This window comes from Chiloscyllium plagiosum, chromosome 11 (assembly GCF_004010195.1).
Source record: "Chiloscyllium plagiosum isolate BGI_BamShark_2017 chromosome 11, ASM401019v2, whole genome shotgun sequence".
NCBI lineage: Eukaryota > Metazoa > Chordata > Chondrichthyes > Orectolobiformes > Hemiscylliidae > Chiloscyllium > Chiloscyllium plagiosum.
Genome location: NC_057720.1, coordinates 19,886,506 through 19,908,916, shown reverse-complemented (window position 1 = coordinate 19,908,916; position 22,411 = coordinate 19,886,506). Strand labels below are relative to the sequence as shown.

At 39.3% G+C, this 22,411-nt stretch overlaps 1 protein-coding gene across 3 annotated transcripts in view; it reads left to right on the top strand.

Moving 5' to 3' along the window:
- LOC122554193 (rho GTPase-activating protein 29-like) overlaps positions 1–14,711 on the top strand; it is a 124,321-nt gene extending 109,610 nt beyond the window's left edge. For all 3 annotated transcript variants that reach the window (XM_043698842.1, XM_043698843.1, XM_043698844.1), the window contains 6 exons: positions 1,916–2,104; positions 5,314–5,451; positions 5,547–5,779; positions 8,195–8,501; positions 10,708–10,816; positions 11,405–14,711. In XM_043698842.1, coding sequence (XP_043554777.1) covers positions 1,916–2,104; positions 5,314–5,451; positions 5,547–5,779; positions 8,195–8,501; positions 10,708–10,816; positions 11,405–12,285 — 1,857 coding nt within the window. In that variant the 3' untranslated portion in view covers positions 12,286–14,711. The remainder of the gene's footprint in view (positions 1–1,915; positions 2,105–5,313; positions 5,452–5,546; positions 5,780–8,194; positions 8,502–10,707; positions 10,817–11,404) is intronic.
- Positions 14,712–22,411: the final 7,700 nt, after the last annotated feature.

The window sequence follows — 22,411 nt, the reverse complement described above, 5'->3', positions numbered from 1 at the left end:
GAATATTACTTTGTCAAAAATTGAAATAGATTACTAAATACAATATCCCTTTTGCAAAGCCATATTGGGTCTGCCTGATCACATTGTGGTTTTCCAGGTATCTGTTATACCCTCCTCAATAACGGATTCTTGCACCTTCCCTTGGTGTTGGGCTAACTGGCCTAATTTCCTACTTTCTGCCTCCCTCTATTATTGAATAATTGTCTTCCATTTGCTATTTTCAAATACACTGGGGCCCTAGCAGAACAAAAAGAATTATTGGAATATTCTAATGTATTCATTAACAACACTACCCTTTTTTGTTTAAAAGGCCCTTGGATGGAGTTCAGCCAATCCTGGGGATTTATCAGCCTTAAGTTGATGTTTGTTTTGAGTCCATCCCTCCTCATTGTCTTTTGATTTGCAATTATGTTTGAGCGTTTTCTAGGTCTTTTATCGTAGAGGGGAAAATTATTCAGGTTTCCACTAAATTTCCTTCACATGATGATGGGATAGTGTAGGGGGATGGGTTTAGATTAGTTCACAGGTCGGCGCAACATCAAGGGCCGAAGGGCCTATTCTGCGCTGCTTTGTTCTATGTTCTATGATCTAGCACCTTGTCCATTACTGGTTAACAATTTTCCCTTTGAATCTTGTTAGTGTACAGTAAGTTAAAATGATTTTGTCATATGAGTTGAACTTGCAAATTAAGAAATACCATTCAGATGTTTCCAGATACCAAATAATGATAACACAATGCAGTTAGGGATGAGACAAGTGTGAATATAATTAGACCCTAGCTTATTGGCTATAATTATAGGTCTCGTGGTCAGTACTCGGAGTCTACAGGATAGTTGAAAGTTTATTTGCCTTAATGATAATTCACAAATTTCAAGTCTAGTTATGAAATTTATGGAGAAAAGATGCATTTTTCATGTAGTGGAATACTGTAGGACAGACAGTTGTGGAAAAACAAAATGTGTACTAATCATAATAAATTAAAGTTTACTTAATACGAGTCTGGCTAGAAACACAAAACTTGTTGCAGGGTGAGCCACCCTTGCAACTGCAATCGTGGTAAATCCGTTAACAGTGTAAATTGGACCATACATAGAAAGATGGGGATCTCACCAAGAAAAAAACAGTTTTAATTCATTCCCATTCCTCCAACTTTGAGTAACTTGATTTTAAAGTCGCTGAACAGGACTGGGGAAAGATTATCTGTTTATTATTTCCATTGATATCTAATATATACATATAAATATGTATATCTGTGTAAAGAATATTTTGTTTAATAGTGCCTGTGCATCTAAGAAAATTAGTACATTGGAAAAGCATTCCTGAACCAATGGACTCATGATTTTAAATGGACTATGGCCAGTCTTGTGTGGCAGGGTAGATAATTTAGTACCCACTTGAAATATCACAGAAAATGCTAACTTAAGTAGTTTTGGAGATGCTTTTTAAATATTACAGGTAGATGACCCTTTTCCCGATCCGAAAAGCTCAAAATCCAAAGGATTTTTGGGAAGTTGTTATCTCATTAACAAGGTGGTTTGGCGTGCAAACAGTTAACCTAATCCCACAACAACTTGATGCATGTCGCTAAGATGCGACGCAGGGGGGGTGATTGGCCCAGCAGGCCTCAATTCTTTTTCAGGGCCCGTTACTCACAGTGAGTCTGCTGTCCAGTAAGATATTTTTTAAATTTTACCATTGAACTGTCACTTATTCCGAAATTGAAAAAATTCCGAATTCTGAAAACCAGCTGGTCCCAAGCTTTTCGGATACAGGATTGTGTACCTGTACTCGCTGATTTGGCCAATTGTTCCCAGATTGTACTGACTCTTATTTACTATGTGTTCAAGTCTTTGTATCAATGTTGAACTGATGTTAACATTCTGAGCTGAAAATTACATTTCATTTCGCTTGACAGTGTACTTTGGCATGCCACAAAAAGTGCCTAGAGACTCTAGCCATACAGTGTGGCCACAAAAAACTTCAAGGACGGCTACACCTGTTCGGGGTGGATTTCAATCAAACTGTAAAAAATAGTTCTGATGGAATTCCCTTTATTATTAAAAAATGTACATTTGAGATTGAAAGCAGAGCTTTAACTACAAAGGTAAGCTTATAATTTACTAAAACTATGTCCTACATGTGCTGTTATTTTTGTTTAATTGTGTGTCATTTGGTTGCACAAATTATTGCAATTGAAAGTGCTTGCGTTTTTAGATTTAACTTTAGATAAAAGTCTTTTTAAATTCAGTCAAACTTTTTTGTTCAATTGTTTTCATAAAACTGCTGTTAATTAAAACATTTATTTCAGCATCCACTGATTGTATAATCACCAAATAGTAATTTATGTAAAATTAACACTCATTTTAATGATGGTGGAAAATGTTAACCAATTTCAGTACTATATGTATTTGGTTATTACCAGCATACCTTCTGTTTGTTGCACACAGTGTATCAATTGCTCATCTTGAATTAATTTGTTGTCACTTCAAATTGTTTTCCCTTTGTGTGGTTATTCTATGTCTTAAGATTGCTGTCAAAGTTCTGCAATATTTTATTAGTTTATTCACAGACACAGGTGCCACGGCTAAGGTCACATTTATTGTCCATTTCCCCTATTGTCAAACTCAATTCTGCACTTGTAGGCTGACATATGTGTTTGGATTCATGTAGCTTCATGCTTAATAGAAACATTATAAATAGGGCCTTGGCCATTTGCTCACCTCACCAGCTCTATGCAGAAACAGTCAAAGCTAGCAAGTTTGGAGAAGATTTGTAGCTAAGGTTGAGGTTTTGGATGTAAATTTGTTAGCTAAGTTGTAAGGTTTGTTTTCAGACATTTCGTCACCATACTCAGTAACATCGTCAGTGAGCTTTCGGTGAAGCACCGGTGTTATGGCCCACTTCAGGAAACCCAAGGAAACCTAAACACATAAATAGAAAGTGAGCCATAACATCAGCGCTTCACCGGAGACTCACTGGTGATGTTACCTAGTATGTGACGAAATGTCTGAAAACGAACCTTCCAGCTCAGCGAGCAAACTTGCATCTAGAACAGTCAAAGCTATCTGAAGGACAATGGCTATCCTGATCATATTGTTTGCTGTGTATTGAGCAAACTTGTAAATGGCCAAAGGCTGCCACTTTCACACCACGAAAAGGTGTCTGGTCTACTTCAAATTATCTTGGAAAGGCAAATTATCTCAAAACTGTGAACCACTGGGTAAGCAAGCAGTTTCATGCATTGGCGATACAAGTGTTATTTTTAATTAATAGGATGCAACCATAAATCCATATAGACTTTGATCTCCCAAACAATTGAGCAATTTTGTCCATGAGATTTATTGCCAGAATGGTACATTACCTGGAAGAGTGGGGAGCCTACACTCTCTTTCACTTTCTCCATGACAACGTCTCAGACAATCTGAGTTGACTTTCCAACCAATCAGCTATTTCACCTTGCACTCATCAAGACAAATACAACAATATCACACTTTAAACCCTTGCAACAGTTTACACAGTAGTAAAAGATGGCAAGCTTTGTGGGCGGATTGGTGGCACAGTGGTTAGCACTGCTGCCTCACAGCGCCAGAGACCCGGGTTCAATTCCTGCCTCAGGCGACTGACTGACTGTGCAGAGTTTGCATATTCTCCCCGTGTCTGTGTGGGTTTCCTCCAGGTGCTCTGGTTTCCTCCCACAGTCCAAAGATGTGCAGGTTAGGTGAATTGACCATGCTAAATTGCCTGTAGTGTTAGGTGAAGGGGTAAATGTAGGGGTATGGGTGGGTTGCGTTTCGGCGTGTCGGTATGGACTTGTTGGGCCGAAGAGCCTGTTTCCACACTGTAAGTAAGCTTAAAAACAATTATCTTTCAGGAGCTATAATGTTATATTTTTTACAACTCTCTTAAACTAATAAATTATTAGAGTGATTTCTCTTTTCATTTAGTATTGTATTATGTCAAATGTGCTGGGTTCCCTTCTTCACATATTAATAAACTAGTATATTTTTACTGATCTTATTAGCCTTCTATTTGTTGGGCCGAAGGGCCTGGTTCTACACTGTAGGGAATCTAATCTAATCTACGAATCGTCCTTTTTATTGAATTGCAGTAACAAATTTCCATAGCAGGGTTGATTGTGCAAATCTGGTTTGCTGCAAGCAGTGTGTGACAGTGGGATTGTCATAATGCTGATGTCTGTTGTACTAATGAACAGTAATATCTATTAGGTCACCCCTCAGCCTCCAATGCTCCAGGGAAGCCAGCCCCACCATATTTAGCCTGTCCCTATAGCTAAAATTCTTCAACCGTGGCAACATCCTTGTAAATGTTTTCTGAACCCTTTCAAGTTCCACAACATCCTCCTGATAGGAAGGAGACCAGAATTGCACACACTGTCCCAAAAGTGGCCTAACCAATGTCCTGTACAGCTGCAGCATGACCTTCCCACTCCTGTACTCAATGCTCTGTCGGATAACGGAAAGCATACCAAATGCCTTTTTCACTATCGTATCTACCTGCGACTCCACTTTCAAGGAACTATGAACCCGCACTCCAAGATCTCTTTGTTCAGCAACACTCCCCAGAACATTACCATTAAGTGTATAATTCCTGCACTGATTTGCCTTTCCATAGAACCTCCAATTTTGGTGTCATCTGCAAACATACTAACTATATTTCCTATGTTCACATCCAAATCATTCACATAAATGACGAAAAGCAGTGGACCCAGCACTGATCGTTGTGGCACACCACTGGTCACAGGCCTCATCTGAAAAGCAACCTTCCTCCACCATCACCTTCTGTCTTCTACCTTCAAGCCAGTTCTGTACCCAAATGGCTAGTTCTCCCTGCACTCCGAGATCTAACCTTGCTAACCAGTCTACCATGAAGAACCTTATCGAACGCTTTACTGAAGTCCATATAGATCACATCCACCGCTCTGCTCTCATCAATTCTTTTTGTTACTTCTTCAAAAAATTTAATCAAGTTCGTGACATATGATTTCCCACACACAGAGCCATGTTGAATATCCCTAATCAGTCAAAAGGCATTTGGATAGGTATGTGAAGTGGATGGGTTTAGAGGGATATGAGCCAAATGCTGGGAAATGGGACGTGGTCAGATTAGGATGTTTGGTCGGTGTGGATAAGTTGATCCAAAGGGTCTGTTTACATGATGTATGACTATGACTCTCAGACTATTTTCTAATATTTGCGTTAGTAACACAACATGCATATTCCATTTCAGTTATACTTCCTACATGTGTGAAGTTAATGAAAATGTTAATTCACTTAAGTTTGTTATTTGTTCAAGGGTATTTATCGAGTGAATGGAGCAAAATCACGCGTTGAAAAGTTGTGTCAAGCTTTTGAAAATGGAAAGGATTTAGTGGAACTTTCAGATTTGTATACTCATGATATCAGCAACGTGCTAAAACTGTTCCTCCGCCAGGTAAACCCATGCAGCATATAAAACTCTCTTCAAAACAGACATTTAAAATCTAACCCTTTATTATCAGAATGTAATCACCTATTATTATCTGATAGCTCCCAGAGCCATTGATTCCATTCCGTCTTTACAATGAATTTGTTGGTTTGGCCAAGGAAAGCCATAATATTAGTGATGAAAATGATGGAAAACCAATCATCCTAACTGTACACAAAAAAGCATCAACCAACATAGGAATGAAGAGAATCCTTTTTAAAGTCAAGGATCTACTCTGTCAGTTGCCTCAAGCCAACTACAATACTTTGCAATACCTCATGAACCATCTTTGCAGGTATGGAAGAATATTTATATTTGGGCATTTAACAACTGAAATAGCTGAGATCTTTTGAACAGTACTGTTTCTCCCGTCCCCTTCAATGTTTCATTCATGCACTGACTTAAAAGCTTGCTATCAAATGATAGGTGTATAATCAAATCCTACTCTTCTTTTCAGCCATATAATCAGCTCTAGGCAGCCCTATGATTTCTCTCCGAGCTTGGAGATGACACCTCTTGCTGAAAATGGTGCCAATCAGAAAATAAAAGTACTTAAATCAACATTTATCTACCTATGTTAGGTTTAAAATGAAGGAGGTAGATATTGATTTTTCTATTCCACTGAGCTCAGCACTCATGTGCAACATTACTATGCAGCAAAAGTCACTTGAATACTTAATTACATGTGATCTTGGAAGAATTCCCTGATAACTGCCTGTATGTTTTCAGTTTTATGGGATATTTCAGTTGTTGTGCTAGCAACAACTGGTTCAAGTCTCTTAAGGAATCATGACTAGTGATAACCTCATTATTGCAGGTCTGGGGGATAATTTCATAACCAGTTTTTTTATTATTGCTTGGAGGAATCTTCAAAGATTTTGAATGACCTCTTCTTATAGATGAAACCAGATATAATGTGCAGGGTCACTGGGAAATTGCAGGAGATTGACACAAAAGTTAAAATGTTCAGAGAACTGGCTGAATAGTTTCCTTCTGCACCAGAACATTTCTATGATATGGCAGTATCTGAACAGAACTGCTAACTTCAATCTATGTCCGATTCTTTTGTAATGTAGTGTTTAACTTCAGTGATTTGATTTTTAATTACTTGACTCTGGAGATCCTGTTTGATTATTTTTCTGTCAACCAAGACTAGATTAGAAGCTGTTGTGTTCAATCAACTGGGCATGTAGAAATTAAAAATGTTTAAAACTCCCAAATAGTTTTTCTCGAGGCTTTGTGTATTGGCATTTATTATGCCTTCATTTCTACTTTCTGCCTCATATTTGTTGGAACTGCAATCATTTCACTATTTAAATATAAGCCAAAGTCTTTATTTTAACATAACATGTTCAAATGTTGTCAACTTAGTGTTGTATGTTCAACTCCAGCTGACATTTTAAAAATTCATTTTATGGGATATGCCCATCCCTTCGTGCTTTGAGAAGATGGTAGTGCACTGCCTTTTTGAGCTGCTGCAGTTCCCTGCCATTTCTAAACTACGTTTGGCCAAGTAGTTGGTAGTTTGCATCCACTGTTTCCACAGTTTATCAGGCAGGTAATTTTTCAGCCTGAATTTAGGGACGTTCCTGAAATTGAATACAACCTCTTTGTCCGATTTTAGGCAAACACAGTATAACGATCAATAAGAATAAATTTTCTTCAACCAAAAAGAACCTATGTATGCTTCCTTAGTTGGCATAGCATATACAATGTATAAAAGAATATTTAATTGAAAACAACTGTGGGTTTACCTTGAAGTTGTAGAAAATAGGTCAATGTGTATCAGGTCAGAAGTTACAATCTCCAACAAGAGAGACTCTAACCATCATACCTTGACACTCAATGACAATACCATTGTTGCATCCCCATTGTCAACATCCTGGGGTTACCATTGGCCAGACACTGAACTGTAATAATTGTGGCTACAAGTCCAGGTTAGAGGCTAGGAATCCTACAGCAAGTAACTTGCCACCTGACTCACTGAAGCCTAACCACCGTTTTTAAGGTATAAGTTATGAGTTTGATGAAGAATGTCCCACTTGGCTGGACAAGTGCAGCTCCAACAACATTCTTTAAGCTTAACCATCTAGTGGAAAGCAGTCCATTGGATTAGCACGACAACTGCAACAGTTACTTCCTCTGCTGCTGTACAGCAATGGCAGTATGCACCATCTGCAAGTTGCACTGAAGAAATCACCAAAACTCATCAGACAACATCTTCCAAACCCATGATCACTACCATTAGAAAGACAAAGGCAACAGATACATAGGAACATGACTACCTCCAAGTTCACTTCCAAGTCACTCACCATTCTGACTTGGAAATATAGTGATATTCCTTCACTGCCACTGGGTTCAATTCCTGGAAATCTCCTAAACAACATGAGTGTACCTATACCATATGAATGGTGCTGGTTCAAGAAGGCAGCTCACCAATGCCACTTCAAGGACAATTAGGAGAAGATAATAACTGTTGGCAAAGCCCAAATTTCCCAAATGAATAAATTAAGGTGACTGACTCTTTTAATCACCCTGAATCTTCCACCATTACAAAAACAATGAAAATACTAACTCAATTCTGTGGCTTATTAGGCTTACTTCTAATTTACAAGTCAACAAAAGTAATGTGTTTTGTTCTATTAACCATACAATGGATAAGTGGCCTCCAACATGAGAAACATCATGCATTTGTGTTGTTGTTCAACAGGGTGGCAGAGAAAGAAGAAGAAAATAAAATGTCAGCGAGCAACCTCGGAATTATTTTTGGGCCTACACTTATACGACCAAGGCAAACTGATGCCACTGCATCATTATCTTCTCTTGTTGATTATCCATATCAGGCTCAAATGGTGAAGCTATTCATAACTCACTATGAAAAAATATTTGTTTCTTCATTAACTCCGTTGCCATCAAGAACTGAAACTTTATTAGTTGATGAGAAAGACAAGATTATGCCTTCGTCACAGGAAGAAGATTTCACAGAAAACAAAGATTATCCAATAACTAACAAAGAGGTATGTGTTGGTTAACAGAAAAATCATTAAAATTGAAATGTAGAAAATTTGTGCCAGAGGAGGCCATTTGGCCTATTGTGTTCATACCAGTCCAAAAAAAACCATACAGCCTAATTCCACTTTCCACTCAGTGCACAGCGCTATAGATTACAGCATTCCAAGTGCATTGCCAACATATTTTTAAAATGCATTTAGTGCTTCTGTCTTTAACACCCCTGCCAGTGAGTTCCAGACACCTACCCACCTTCTACCTTTCTGCCAGTTACTTTGATTTGGAAATGCCTATATCATTACTGATCTTTCTGTGAAGGAAATGACTCCTAGCATTATACAGTACAGAAGAGGCCCTTCAGCCTTCTTCCTATCCACTATATTTAGACCTGTTATGATTTTTTATTTCATTTAAATCTCCTTCAGCCTTTTCAGTTCTAAAGAAAACAGGCACAGACTATGCAATCTTCTCTCTAGTACAATCACATCCTTCCTAATGGTGATCAAACTGTATGCAGTACCCAAACTGTGGCCTAACTAGTGTTTTATATAGTTTTAGCATAACCTCCCAGCTCTTATATTCTAGGCCTTAAGCAATAAGAGAAAATATCTTGTTTGTCTCTTTGATCACTTTATGTACCTGACCTGGTAACTTTAGGAATCCATGCACATGCACTCCGAGATCCTTCTGGTCCTTTATGCATCCTATTATTTATTTTGTATTCTCTTGCTTTGTTAACAATTCCCAAACATGTTATGTCACACATCTCATGATTGAATTCCATTTGTCACATTTCTTCCCACCTGACGAGTCCATTGATATTTTATTGCTTATCAGCTTTCTCCTCCAATATCAAACACACAACCAATATTTGTATGATCTTCAGACTTCTTAATCGCACCCCTACAATTAAGTCTAAATCATTGCTATGTATTACCACAAACCGCAAGGGATCCAATATTGAACCTTGTGGAATTTTATTGGAAACAACCTCCCAAACACACAAAGAGCAGCTGTTGATAAATATTCTTTATTTCATGCCACTGAATCAATTTTAGATCCAATTTGCCCTAGGACCCCATGGCCTCTTAATTTTATGACCTATCTACCATTTGGAACCTGTCAAAAACCTTGCTAAAATCCATGCAGACTATCCCAGTATCATCAAATTGCTGTCATATCTGCTCTGCTTCATTTCCTCTTGAGGCCATAATAACAGAGTAAGGGGTCACGTTTAAGACAAATGAGAAGGAATTTCTCCTCTGAGCATAGTGAATTTGTAGAATTCTTTGCCATGGAAAGCTATAGGAGCTGGTTCATTAAGTATATTCAAGACTGAGATAGACAGTCAGATTTTTAATCAATAAGGAAATTGAGGGTTATGCGTAAAAGGCAGGAAAGTGGAGTTCCGGAATCAGATCAGCCATGATCTCATTGAATGAGGAGCAGATTCAATGGACTGAAAATATTTTCAATTTTTTTTTAACCTGAATATTTGTACAAAATTAATTTTAAAAAATGGAGATATTCATAGAGGTCTACAGCACAGAGAAAGGCACTTTGGTGCATCTTTGCTAGTCACAAACAAGCACCTAACTATTCTAATCAAATTTTCCAGCACTAGGCCTAAAGCCACATGTCACAAGTACAGAGCTAGATACTTATCAAATTCTGTGAGGGTTGCTGCCTTTACCACCATTACAAGCAGTGAGTTCCAGGTTCCCACCACCCTTTGGGTGAAAAAGATTTTCCTCACATCCCTCCTAAATCCCTGCCCCTTACCTTAAATCCATGTCAACCCCACACCACCACCCTAACGCGTGTGCCCACCCCCCAGGCACCTTAGTCTCCTCTGCTCCAAGGAAAACATCTACAATCTATTCAAACTCTCTTCATAGCTAAAACTCTCCGACCCAGACAGCATTCTGGCAAATTTCCTCTGCACCTTCACCAGTGCAATCAGATCCCCCTATACAATATGGATTCCAGAACTGCCACAGTAGTCTTGCTGTGGCTAACCAATGTTCACACAGCTCCAGCATTTCCCTGCTCTGAAGTTTCCCATATCCCACCTTAAACATTCCATCTGTTCCTCTTGTTACCTTAAGATGTTGGTGAACTTGCACTCTTGTTGCAGAAGCAGTGTTTTGTTTTCAGTTATGTCATAATACCACTCTAATTTGCAAATGTAACAGTAATATATTTTGTTGGCAGGGTTTTGGATTATCAGGAAGTGAAAATGAGTCTTCAGAAATAGTTGCTTCCAATGATATCCTAAATGAGGAGAAGGATCAAAAATCCAATAGAAAATGCAGTGAATCAGGTTTGTAGCTTGACATTTTTTAACTGTTGTGCAAAAGCAAAACATTGATGCTAGAAAATATTGGAAATGCTGAACAGTATTTGTTTGTGCGTAAAAGTATGATGACTGCTTTTGAGATTTTAGACAGTTAACAAGTAAAGATAAGTATTGCAACTCAATATTTTCAAATTAATTTGATTATTGAGAAAATTTTAAATAAGGGACTGTAACATCAAACTGCAGTCATATTGTTGTCATGTTTGTGAGAAGCTTGTTTCACAGTTATTATGCAATACTTCAAAAAAGCCAGATACTAAATATATGTCAGACTTGACTCAGTATTAACATTTTCACCTCTTAATCAGAATGTTGTGGGTTCAAACTCCACTTGTGAGATCTGAGCACATTTGACCCACCCAGCACCATAATGAAGTAACAATTTTTAGGTTGTCATTTAAAAAAAAGCTGTATACTCTGATTCTTGATTGTTAGTCATTAAAATCATGGACATACTTAATTTAGCTTAATCTTCATGAAATCATTGTTATGAGTACTTACAACCGTCTAAATTATGTAACAGTTCCGGTCTTAATGTCTCTCTCAATGCAGAAGATCCTGTTGAATTGCTGAAAAGCCTACAAAATCCACAAAAAGCAGATGTGCACAAGTTCAGCAAGTTGACATCATTTGAGAAACCTAGTCAACAACCTATTAAAGTCCATATGCGACCTCCCAGGTTGAAACCAGTTATTCCAAGACCTGCCAGTTTGCCTGTTCCTGAAGTCATGATTCCCTACTCACTGAATGAGAAAACTTCAAAAGGATGCAACAATACAAGCAGTGAAAAGGATTCTATTATTGAGGAAATACCAGAAATGAAAAGTCCATCTCGTGCACCTACATGCTGCAGGCATTCATACTATGATAGCCAATCTTTACGTAGAACATGGGACAAACAGTATAAATATTATGATGTAACTCAGAAGACAGCTATGATTATGGCAAATGTTGCTCCAGAAAACAAAACCAATGACAATGTTTTCTCGCCATCCCTTAACTATAGTACTGGCAATAGCTTTGCAAGTAGTTTACTTCCTAATAAGCCATATGCAGTGACTGCGAAGCCATTAAGGACCACTAAGACTGATGGCAATTCATTAGAGTCTCCCGCCATTTACGTATTTCGTCCTCCAAGGACCTTGCAGCCGCCACCTGATACTTTTTACAAACCTCCTTCTAATACTATCAGGCATACTGGAGACTCTTTGCCCAAACCTGTTGCAGCATTAACTGATTCCTCTGATTCTGTAAAAGGTGGGAATGGAATATTTAATCCTATAGAAGATAATGAAAATGATATAGCAAAGAAAATGGCAAATCCACCAAGTCCAGCCAAAGAAGGCCAAGGAGAAAAAAAACTGACATTTCAAAGACTACGATCAAAACGCATTCCACCAGACTTTGAAAACAGAGAGGCCTATTTTGTCTAAGGACCAATTGCCTGAAGTTCTGGTGTTAATCTACCAAGTTACTTTTCACATATGAGAAGTGTTTTATTTTTCTAAATTGAGGGAAATGTGCCATGATACAACCCAGAAACACAACTTTAACCATTAAACTTCACCTCAAGGTACATCTTGCGTTCCTCGAGGTCAAGCTTATCCAACACATGGCTTACAGGTCACATTGCACTCAACTAAGAAGTCTTATTAACCAAACCACTCGGGGAAATGTAACTGGAAGATTTTTTTTAAGGAGTTGCTGCTCCATTCAAAGTTTGGTTCTCTTTATATGCTGTTAATTGGTTCAGGTTGAATTTATTAGCATTGGCTGCCAGAGATAAATTGTCTGTTTGGAGGAGCTGTGCAATGTAATCAGTTTCTTTCCACTCTAGGTCTGATAACTCCATAGGAATAAGGCTCAAGAAGTTTTCAGGGAGACATTGGCTTGGAGGAGATTAGAGTGGGTGAGCAGTTTAGGATGAGAGTCTGAGGAGCTGCTAGAAGTTGGGGAGAATGAGCGTGTATATTGTTGTGGGAGGAAGGATGGGGTTGAGAGTGGGCAGGCAGTTAGGGAAGAATGAGAGTGCAGTAGGATTGTGGAGTTTTGAGTGTGCTGTTTGGATGGGTAGTTGAGACAGAGCTGAACACTGCTTGCAAAAATCTGTCCTCAAAGGAGCAATCTAAAACCAGTTTCATAAAGATTCCACCAAGGCCAACTTTGTATGTTCACCAGAGGTGAACAAGGGTCAGTGTTAGTTAAATCCAACCCCTCACCCCCATCCATTTTCCTGTTGACCAGAACTTGGGGCTTTTTTTTTTCTTCTATCTAGCTCTGCTTAACTGAAACTATTAGTTAGACCAGAACTTGGGGCTTTTTTTTTCTTCTATCTAGCTCTGCTTAACTGAAACTATTAGTTAGTCCTGCAGCATGGCACTCATGGTGGTCTTTCTTTATTAGTTACTCATTTGAGTGACCACTTTATTAGTCATTTGCTTTCTAAAATTTTTGTTTACTATTATGGTATCCTGAAGCTTATTCTGAAATTTGTTCACCAACTGCACCCCTCCACCCAACCCCAAGTGAGAGAATGTGCCCCCTCCTCCATCACTATGTGAAACTATTGGATGACCTTGCTCTAGGTAGCTGCATATTAACATATGTATTGGAATTTTTTAATATATTTCTAAAACTACTCTAGCGTTCTAACAAAAGCTGAACTAGTTAGTCTGAGATATTGATATCGAGTTTTAAATAGTTGATTTTAAATTCTATAGTAATATACAAGTAAAAATGTATAGTTACACAGTAAAATTAGATAGTTGCTAAAATACATAGCACATTTTAAGTAGCCATACTTGATGGCAATAGTAAATGATAGTAATAGATTTTTTTTGTAATCATCCAAAGTCTTACAAGCTTTGCATCCTCTGCTGCCATTCTTAATTGTGCAATCAAAACTTACTATAGCAATCTTTAAGAACTGCATAAACAAGCAACAAGGTATGTTCCTTAATGTACAAAATGTTGAAATATTTCCATATTAATGTTTTATCTATATATGATAAACAGAGACGTTCAAAGTGCAAAACTTGTAGTCTTTACTCTGTATTGAAATATATAGTCTAGTCAGTGACCAAAATGATGTTCTCATTAGGGACTGTGTCTTAAAATGTGAATTGGAACAATATTATCTTTTTAATTTGTGCTTCAGTTTATTATTTATATATGTTCATTTTGCATATATGTTTTTGTTTACATTACCTTTTACACAAGACACTAAGCTATATTAAAGCAAACATATTAATTCTTGTATATTAAGTGTATTGCGTTGAAAAAGTCTTAACCTTTGGAAAGTTGCCTTATGTAATTTATTAAAATCTAGGTTTTATATACTATATGTATATTCTATAAATGCTACATATATGTAAACTAACTGGACACAATCATTTAAGACAATGCTGAACTTTTTCTGTTTTCTTTCATTGTTGTACTAGTCATGTTTTTACTTGGATGACCTAAGCATAAGGATATGTCATAGTGTAAATCAACATTGTTTCACATCAGTGTTTGTATTGACATCCAAGAATGTCTCAGCGTTTCTGCTTTGCATTTGTATGTTGCAGTGTTTTATAGGAAATGTTTTGCCAGTGATGCACTGTTCTCAGCATTCTTTCAGGTGAGAGAGATTTTTAATCTTGTGAAGATCTCAAAAGAAACAAAGGTGAAACATGGTTACTTAGACATTATGTGAACATTTTGGTGTATTTAGTGATGCTTTCAGAATGAAGTCAAGTTGTTTTTTTCTGTCTTAATTATTCTGCCATACATTATACCATTATACAGTATTGGAAATTCTGAACCATTGCCTCTTTCTGTGGCAGTAGATCATAATAAATGTTTTTAGTTCCTGGAATGCTTACTGGTGAAACCAAAGCTCAATGATATAATGATTACCATATGCATTAAATGCTGTCTCTACCACACACCTCAACATGGAAAACCAATTAAGTTGGATGCCAGCAATATGGCACAATTTTGAAGAAGAATGGGAATGTTATCCCTGATTTCCTTACCAATATTTGTCCTTCAGTTACCATCTTTCATTGAAAGAAATGTAGTAGTTATAGCAGTGCTGTTTGTGGGAGTTTAGTCTACAAATTAGCTGTTACATTTCCTGTATTACAGCAGAGACTACACTTCAAAGGTACTTCACTGCTTGTAAAGTACTGTGAGACATCAGTAATCATGAAAGCCACTCTAAAGTGTCTTTTTTTCCTTTTTGGTTCCAACACATCCAGCATACGATCACAAATTAGGAGTTGAGTAATGTAATTGCAGACTCTCGATGAATCATTAAAACATTGACCAGATTCAATACTGCTGAAAACAATATAGTCAAGCTAAGTAATCATTTGGTAGTACAGAACTGGAGCCTTACTGAAAACTTTCCACAAAATGCATATTTTTTCATCTTGCATACATCTGCACATTTTGCAAGGATATGAATTCAGTGGCAAAATCAACATTTATACTGCATGAGAGGAGACTGTGCATTGTTTGGCAATTGGACCATTCTAAAGAAAAATTATATGAGTCAAAATGTTAACTCTGTTTCTCACTTCACAGATTTTCGTAAGACATAGAAACAGAAGTAGGCCATTCAACCCCTCAAGCTTGCCTTTATTATGGCTTAAAATCACAGCTGATCTGCGTGTAGCTTTAACTCCATTTTCAAACCTGCCCCACATCATAACCCTTGATTTCCACACAATCATAAGATATGCGAGTAGAATTAGATCAATCAGCCCATTGAATCTGCTGCGCTATTCAATCATGGTTGATATGCTTCTCAGTCCCATTTTCCTGTAACCCTGGATCCTCTTAAAAAATCTATCTATCCCTGTCTTAAATACAATCAATGACTTGATTTTCACAGCCTTCAGCAATGACTTCCGCAGATTCACCACAGTCTGGCTGAAGAAATTTTCTTCATCTCCGTTCTAAAGGTTTGACCCTTCACTCTGAGGCTGTGCCATTGAGGCCTGATCTCTCCTACTAGTGGGAGCATCTTCTCCATGTCCACTCCATCCAGGCTTCTTATAGTCTGTAATTTCCAATTAGATTCCTCCTCATCCTTCTGAACTATACCCAGGGTCCTCAATTGCTTCTCGTATAAGAAGCCCTTCATTCTAAGGATCATTCTTGTAAACCTCCTCTAGACTCCCTCCAATTCCAGTACATCCTTGATTAGACGCAGGGCCCAAAACTACTCTCCATATTCCAAATATGGTCTGACTAGACCCATATACAGCCTCAAAGTAAATCTCTGCTCTTGTACTCGAGAAGGAAAATTCCAAAATCTGGTGACCCTCTTAAAAGAAAAAATTCCTTCTCATTTCTGTCTTACATGAGACACCACTTAAACTCTGTCCCCTCGGGGAGCATTCCAGCATCCACCCAATCAAGATCAGAATCATATATTTCAGTAAAATCACTTTTTGTTCTTCTAAATTCCATTGAGGAGAGAAAAAGCATTTAACTTCTCCTTAGTCGGTGACCCTTTTCACTCAGTCCATTCCTGAGATAAACTTGTCAAAACTATTTCTAATTTAGTTATATCCCTAAGTAAAGAGTAAAAATGTTTACACAGTACCCCAGATGCAGTCTTACAAAGCCCTCTACAGCAATGGCAAAGTTCCTTATTTTAATGGTCCATTTTACAATAATATGGCATTATTCTATTTGTGTTCCAATCACTTACTGTACTTGCATGCTAGCTTTTTGTGATTGATACACCGTAGAAGGTAAGAGCAGGTATGGGCCATTCATCCACTTGAGTCTTCTCCGCCACTCAACATGATCGGGACTTGCCAGTATTAGAGCCATCGAAATGTACAGCACGGAAACAGACCCTTCTGTCCAACTCGTATAGGCCGACCAGCTATCCCAACTTGATCTAGTCCCATCTGCCTGCACCCAGCCCATATCCCTCCAAATCATTCCTATTCGTATACCTATCCAGATGCCTTTTTAAATGGTGCGATTGTACCAGCCTCCACCACTTCCTCTGGCAGCCCATTCCACACACGCACCACCCTCCAGCATTCTGGATTTTGGCAAGTGGACTCTGGCAGATATATTAACATGGAGAATGCATGTATCCACACCACTCTGAACTTTGAATACTTCAGTCAGATCTCCTTTCAACCTTCAAGTCTGTCTTCATAACAGAAATTCAGTATTCCTTGAACCTTGTTAGAATCATACCTAGCAATAAGATGTAAAAGCAGAAATAGGTTATTTAATACATCAATTCTGTTCATCTGTCTTTACTCCGTTTGAATATAATTAACAACCCAGAAGATGCTTGTCGTTCTTGGAGATTATCACCTCAGCCCAGGACATCAGTACATGAGCTCTCCAATGTTGTATCTCAGGATCAACCATCATGACGTGATGGCGAATGCCCTTAGCAACATTTATAGATGCATCATTGAGAGCACTCTGTCTGGATGTATCACTACCTGGTATGGCAACTGTACCATTCAAGATTGGAGACAGTTACAGAGAGTGGTGAACTCGGCCCAGTCAATCACAAAGGCCAACCTCCCATCTGTAGAATCTATCTACCAGACCCACTGTCAAGGAAAGGCCGCCAACATTCTCAGAGATCCATCCCCCCGACAATGTTTTCCTACAACCTCTACCATCGGGGAGAAGGTACAGAATTCCGAACACATGCATGAGCTGGTTTCGAAACAAGTTTCTACCCTACTGTTAGAATACTGAATGGACTCACAAAGTCTTAACATTCGCCTGTACCAGTGTTTCTTTTTTTGCTGCTGTTTACCTATTATTTATGCGACTTTGTGAATCTGCCTGTATTGCTCGCAAGGCAAAGCTTTTCACTGTGCCTCGGTACATGTGACAATAAATTCAATTCAATTCAATTCAATTCAATTCATCAGCTGCTTCGTTACTGACCTTCCATCCTTAAGTCGTAAGTAGGGACATTTAGAGTCAAAGAAGTGTACAACACAGAAACACCCTTCGGTCCAACTCGTCCATGCAGACCGGCAAATCTAGTCGCATATGCCAGCACTTGTCCTATATCCCTCCAAATCCTTCCTATTTATATACCCATCCAGATGCCTTTTAAATGTTGTAATTGTACCAGCCTCCACCACTTCCTCTGGCAGCTCATTCCATAAACACACCACCTTCTGCGTGAAAAAGTTGCTCCTTACGCCCCTGTTAATTTTTTGCCCCCTCACACCCTAAACCTATGCTCTCTAGTTCTGGACACACCATCCCAGGGAAATGACCTTGACTATTTACCCTAACCATGTCCCTCATGATTTTATACACCTCTATAAGGTTACCCCTCAGCCTCTGACACTCTAAGGAAAACAGCCCCAGCCTATTCAGCCTCTCCCTATAGTTAAAATCCTCCAAACCTGGCAACAATCATGTACATCTTTTCTGAGCCCTTTCAAGTCTCACAACATCCTTCTGATAGGAGAGAGACCAGAACTGAACCCAATATTCTAAAAGTTGCCAACCAGTTGTCCTGTACAGTCGCAACATGATCTCCCAACTCGATGCTCTGTCCAATAAAGGAAAGCATACCAAATGCCGCCTTCACTATCCTCTCTACCTGCAACTCCACTTCAAGGAATAATGAACCTGCACACCAAGGTCTCTTCATTCAGCAACACTCCCCAGGACCATACCATTAAGTGTATAACTCCTTCAGATCTGTGTTCACTGGAAAAGACACAAGCAATCTCCCAGAGGTAATAGTGGTTGAAGGACCTGAACTGATGGGAATTTATATTTGCCAGGAATTGGTGTTGGAGAGACTGTTAGGTTTGAAGGCTGATAAGTCCCCAGGACCTGATGGTCTACATCTCAGGGTACTGAAGGAGGTGGCTCTAGAAGTCGTGGATGCATTGGTGATCATTTTCCAATGTTCTATAGATTCAGGATCAGTTCCTGCGGATTGGAGGGTGGCTAATGTCCCACTTTTTAAGAAAGGAGGGAGAGAGAAAGGGAATTATAGACCAGTTAGTCTGACCTCAGTGGTGGGAAAGATGCTGGAGTCAATTATAAAGGATGAAATTATGACATTTCTGGATAGCAGTAACAGGATAGATCAGAGTCAGCATGGATTTATGAAGGGGAAATTATGCTTGACTAATCTTCTGGAATATTTTGAGGATGTAACTCTGAAGATGGACAAGGGAGATCCAGTGGATGTAGTGTACCTGGGCTTTCAGAAAGCCTTTGATAAAGTCCCACATAGGAGGTTAGTGAGCAAAATTACGGCGCATGGTATTGGGGGCAAAATACTGACTTGGATTGAAAATTGGTTGGCTGACAGGAAACGAAGAGTAGTGATAAATGGCTCCCTTTACCTGCCTGCCAGCAAGAAATCCAATTGAAGGAAACATCACCTCCCCCCCCTCCTCCCCAACCCAAATAAAAGAGAGCTCGGGGGTGTGGGAGGCGGGTATCTGGGATTCACTCCCTCAACGGGTGGTCAGGGTGAATGGGGAAAGCTTGATAAACACACAAGGGAGGAATGGAACCAGCCACTACATTACCAAGGTAGAACAGACTGGACTTAGAGAATCTTATAGAATCCCTACAGTGTGGAAACAGGCCCTTTGGCCCAACAAGTCCACACTGACCCTCCAAAGAGTAATCCACCCAGACCCATTCCCCTACTATCCTATATTTACCCTTACTAATGCACCTAATCTACACATCACTTAACATGATGGGCAATTTACCCTAACCTGAACATCTTTGGAATGTGGGAGGAAACCCACACAGAGATGGGGAGAATGTGCAACTCCACACAGTCAGTCGCCCCGGACTTGTGGTTAACAACGTGGTGTTGTCGTGGTCGGTTCACTGGACTCTTAACCCACCCAAGGTAATGCCGCAGGTTCGAATTCCACTTCAGTAATGGGAGGAATTTAAGTTCACTAAAGAATGTTGGCAATAGCTTTGTGGTATTATCGCTAGACTATTAATCCAGAGACCCAAGTAATGTTCTGGGAACCCAGATTAAAATCCCGCCACGGCAGGATTGTCGTGAATTCAATATTGAACTGAATTTTTAAAATCTGGAATTTAAGAATGGAATGATGACTGTTGATTGTTAGAAACATTAGACTGAACCATCTGGTTTTGGGGTCTCCAAATTTGGGGAAAGACATTCTGGCTATTGAGGGAGTGCAGCATAGGTTCACGAGGTCAATTTCCGGAATGGCGGGACTATCTTACGTTGAAAGATTGGAGCGACTGGGCTTGTATACCCTTGAGTTTAGAAGGCTGAGAGGGGATCTGATTGAGATGTATAAGATTATTAAAGGATTGGACACTCTGGAGGCAGGAAGCATGTTTCCGCTGATGGGTGAGTCCCATAAAAATAAGGGGTAGGCCATTTAGAACAGAGTTGAGGAGAAACTTCTTCACCCAGAGAGTGGTGAGTGTGTGGAATGCTCTGCCCCAGAAGGCTGTGCAGGCCAAGTCTCTGGATACTTTCAAGAAAGAGTTGGATAGAGCTCTTAAGTATAGTGGAATCAATGGTTATGGGGATAAGGCAGGAACAGGATACTGATTGAGGATGATCAGCCATGATCATAATGAATGGTGGTGCTGGCTCGAAGGGCAGAATGGCCTACTCCTGCACCTATTGTCTGTTGTCATGTTCTGATTTGCCTTTCCAAAATGCAGCACCTCACACTTATGTACCAATTGAGGAATTTGCAACAGCAACAGTATTTGATGGATGGCAGTTGTAGGAAAGGGGGAGAGTTTCAGATACAGTCACATAGATGGGTTAACTCCAGGAAAGATAAGAGAAGTAGGCACCTAGGGCAGGAGTCTTTTGTGGATATACCCATTTCAAACAGGTATGCTGTTTTGCAAAATGTAGGGGGTGATGGATTCTCAGGGGAACGTAGCACGAATAGCCAAGTTTCTGGTATTGAGACTGGCTCTAATGCAACGAGGGGTACGTCGGCTTCCAATAGATCAATTGTGTTAGGGGATTCTGAAGTCTGAGGTACAGACTAACGTTTCTGTGGCCAGCAGCGAAAAAGCAGAATGGTGTGTTGCTTCCCTGGTGCCAGGATCAAGGATGTATTGTAGTGGGTGCAGAATGTTCTCGGGGGGAAGAGGGGTCAGCAAGAGGTCATTGTCTACATTGGAACCAACGATATAGGAATGGAAAAAGTTGAGATTCTGCAGGAAGATTACAGAGAGTTAGGCAGAAATTTAAAAAGGAGGTCCTCTAAAGTAGTAATATCTGGAGTACTCCCAGTGCTATGAATTAGTGAGGGCAGGAATAGGAGGATAGAGCAGATGAATGTATGGCTGAGGAGCTGGTGTTTGGGAGAAGGATTCACATTTTTGGATCATTGAAATCTTTTGGGGTAGAAGTGACCTGTACAAGAAGGATGTATTGCATCTAAATTGGAAGGGGACTAATATACTGGCAGGGAAATTTGATAGAGCTGCTTGGGAGGATTTAAACTAGTAAACTGGAGGGGAGTGGGAGATAGTGAGGAAAGAGATTTATCTGAGACTGCTACAGTTGAGAACAGAAGCAAGTCAAACAGTCAGGGCAAGCAGGGACAAGGTAGGACTAATAAATTAAACCGCATTTATTTCAACGCAAGGGGCCTAACAGGGAAGACAGATGAACTCAGGGCATGGTTAGGAACATGGGACTGGGATATCATAGCAATTACGGAAACATGGCTCAGGGATGGGCAGGACTGGTGGCTTAATGTTCCAGGATACAAATGCTACAAGAAGGATAGAAAGGGAGGCAAGAGAGGAGGGGGAGTGACATTTTTGATAAGGGATAGCATTACACCTGTGCTGAGGGAGGATATTCCCGGAGATACATCCAGGGAAGTTATTTGGGTGGCACTGAAAAATAAGAAAGGGATGGTCACCTTATTGGGATTGTATTATAGACCTCTTAATAATCAGAAGGAAATTGAGAAACAAACTTATAAGGAGATCTCAGCTACCTGTAAGAATAATAGGGTGGTTATGGTAGGGGATTTTAACTTTCCAAACATAAACTGAAATTGCCATAGTGTAAAGGGTTTAGATGGAGGGAAATTTGTTAAGTGCGTACAAGACAATTTTCTGATTCAGTACATGGATGTACCTACTAGAGAAGGTGCAAAACTTGACCTACTCTTGGGAAATAAGGCAGGGCAGGTGACTGAGGTGTCAGTGGGGGAGCACTTTGCGGCCAGTGACCATAAATCTATTAGATTTAAAGTAGTGATGGAAAAGGATAGACCAGATCTAAAAGTTGAAGTTCTAAATTGGAGAGAGGCCAATTTTGACGGTATTAGGCAAAAACTTTCAAAAGCTGGTTGGAGGCAGATGTTTGCAAGTAAAGGGACGGCTGGAAGATGGGAAGCCTTCAGAAATGAGATACCAAGAATCCAGAGAAAGTATATTCCTGTCAGGGTGAAAGGAAAGGCTGGTAAGTATAGGGAATGCTGGATGACTAAAGTAATTGAGGGTTTGGTTAAGAAAAAGAAGGAAGCATATGTAAGGTATAGACAGGATAGA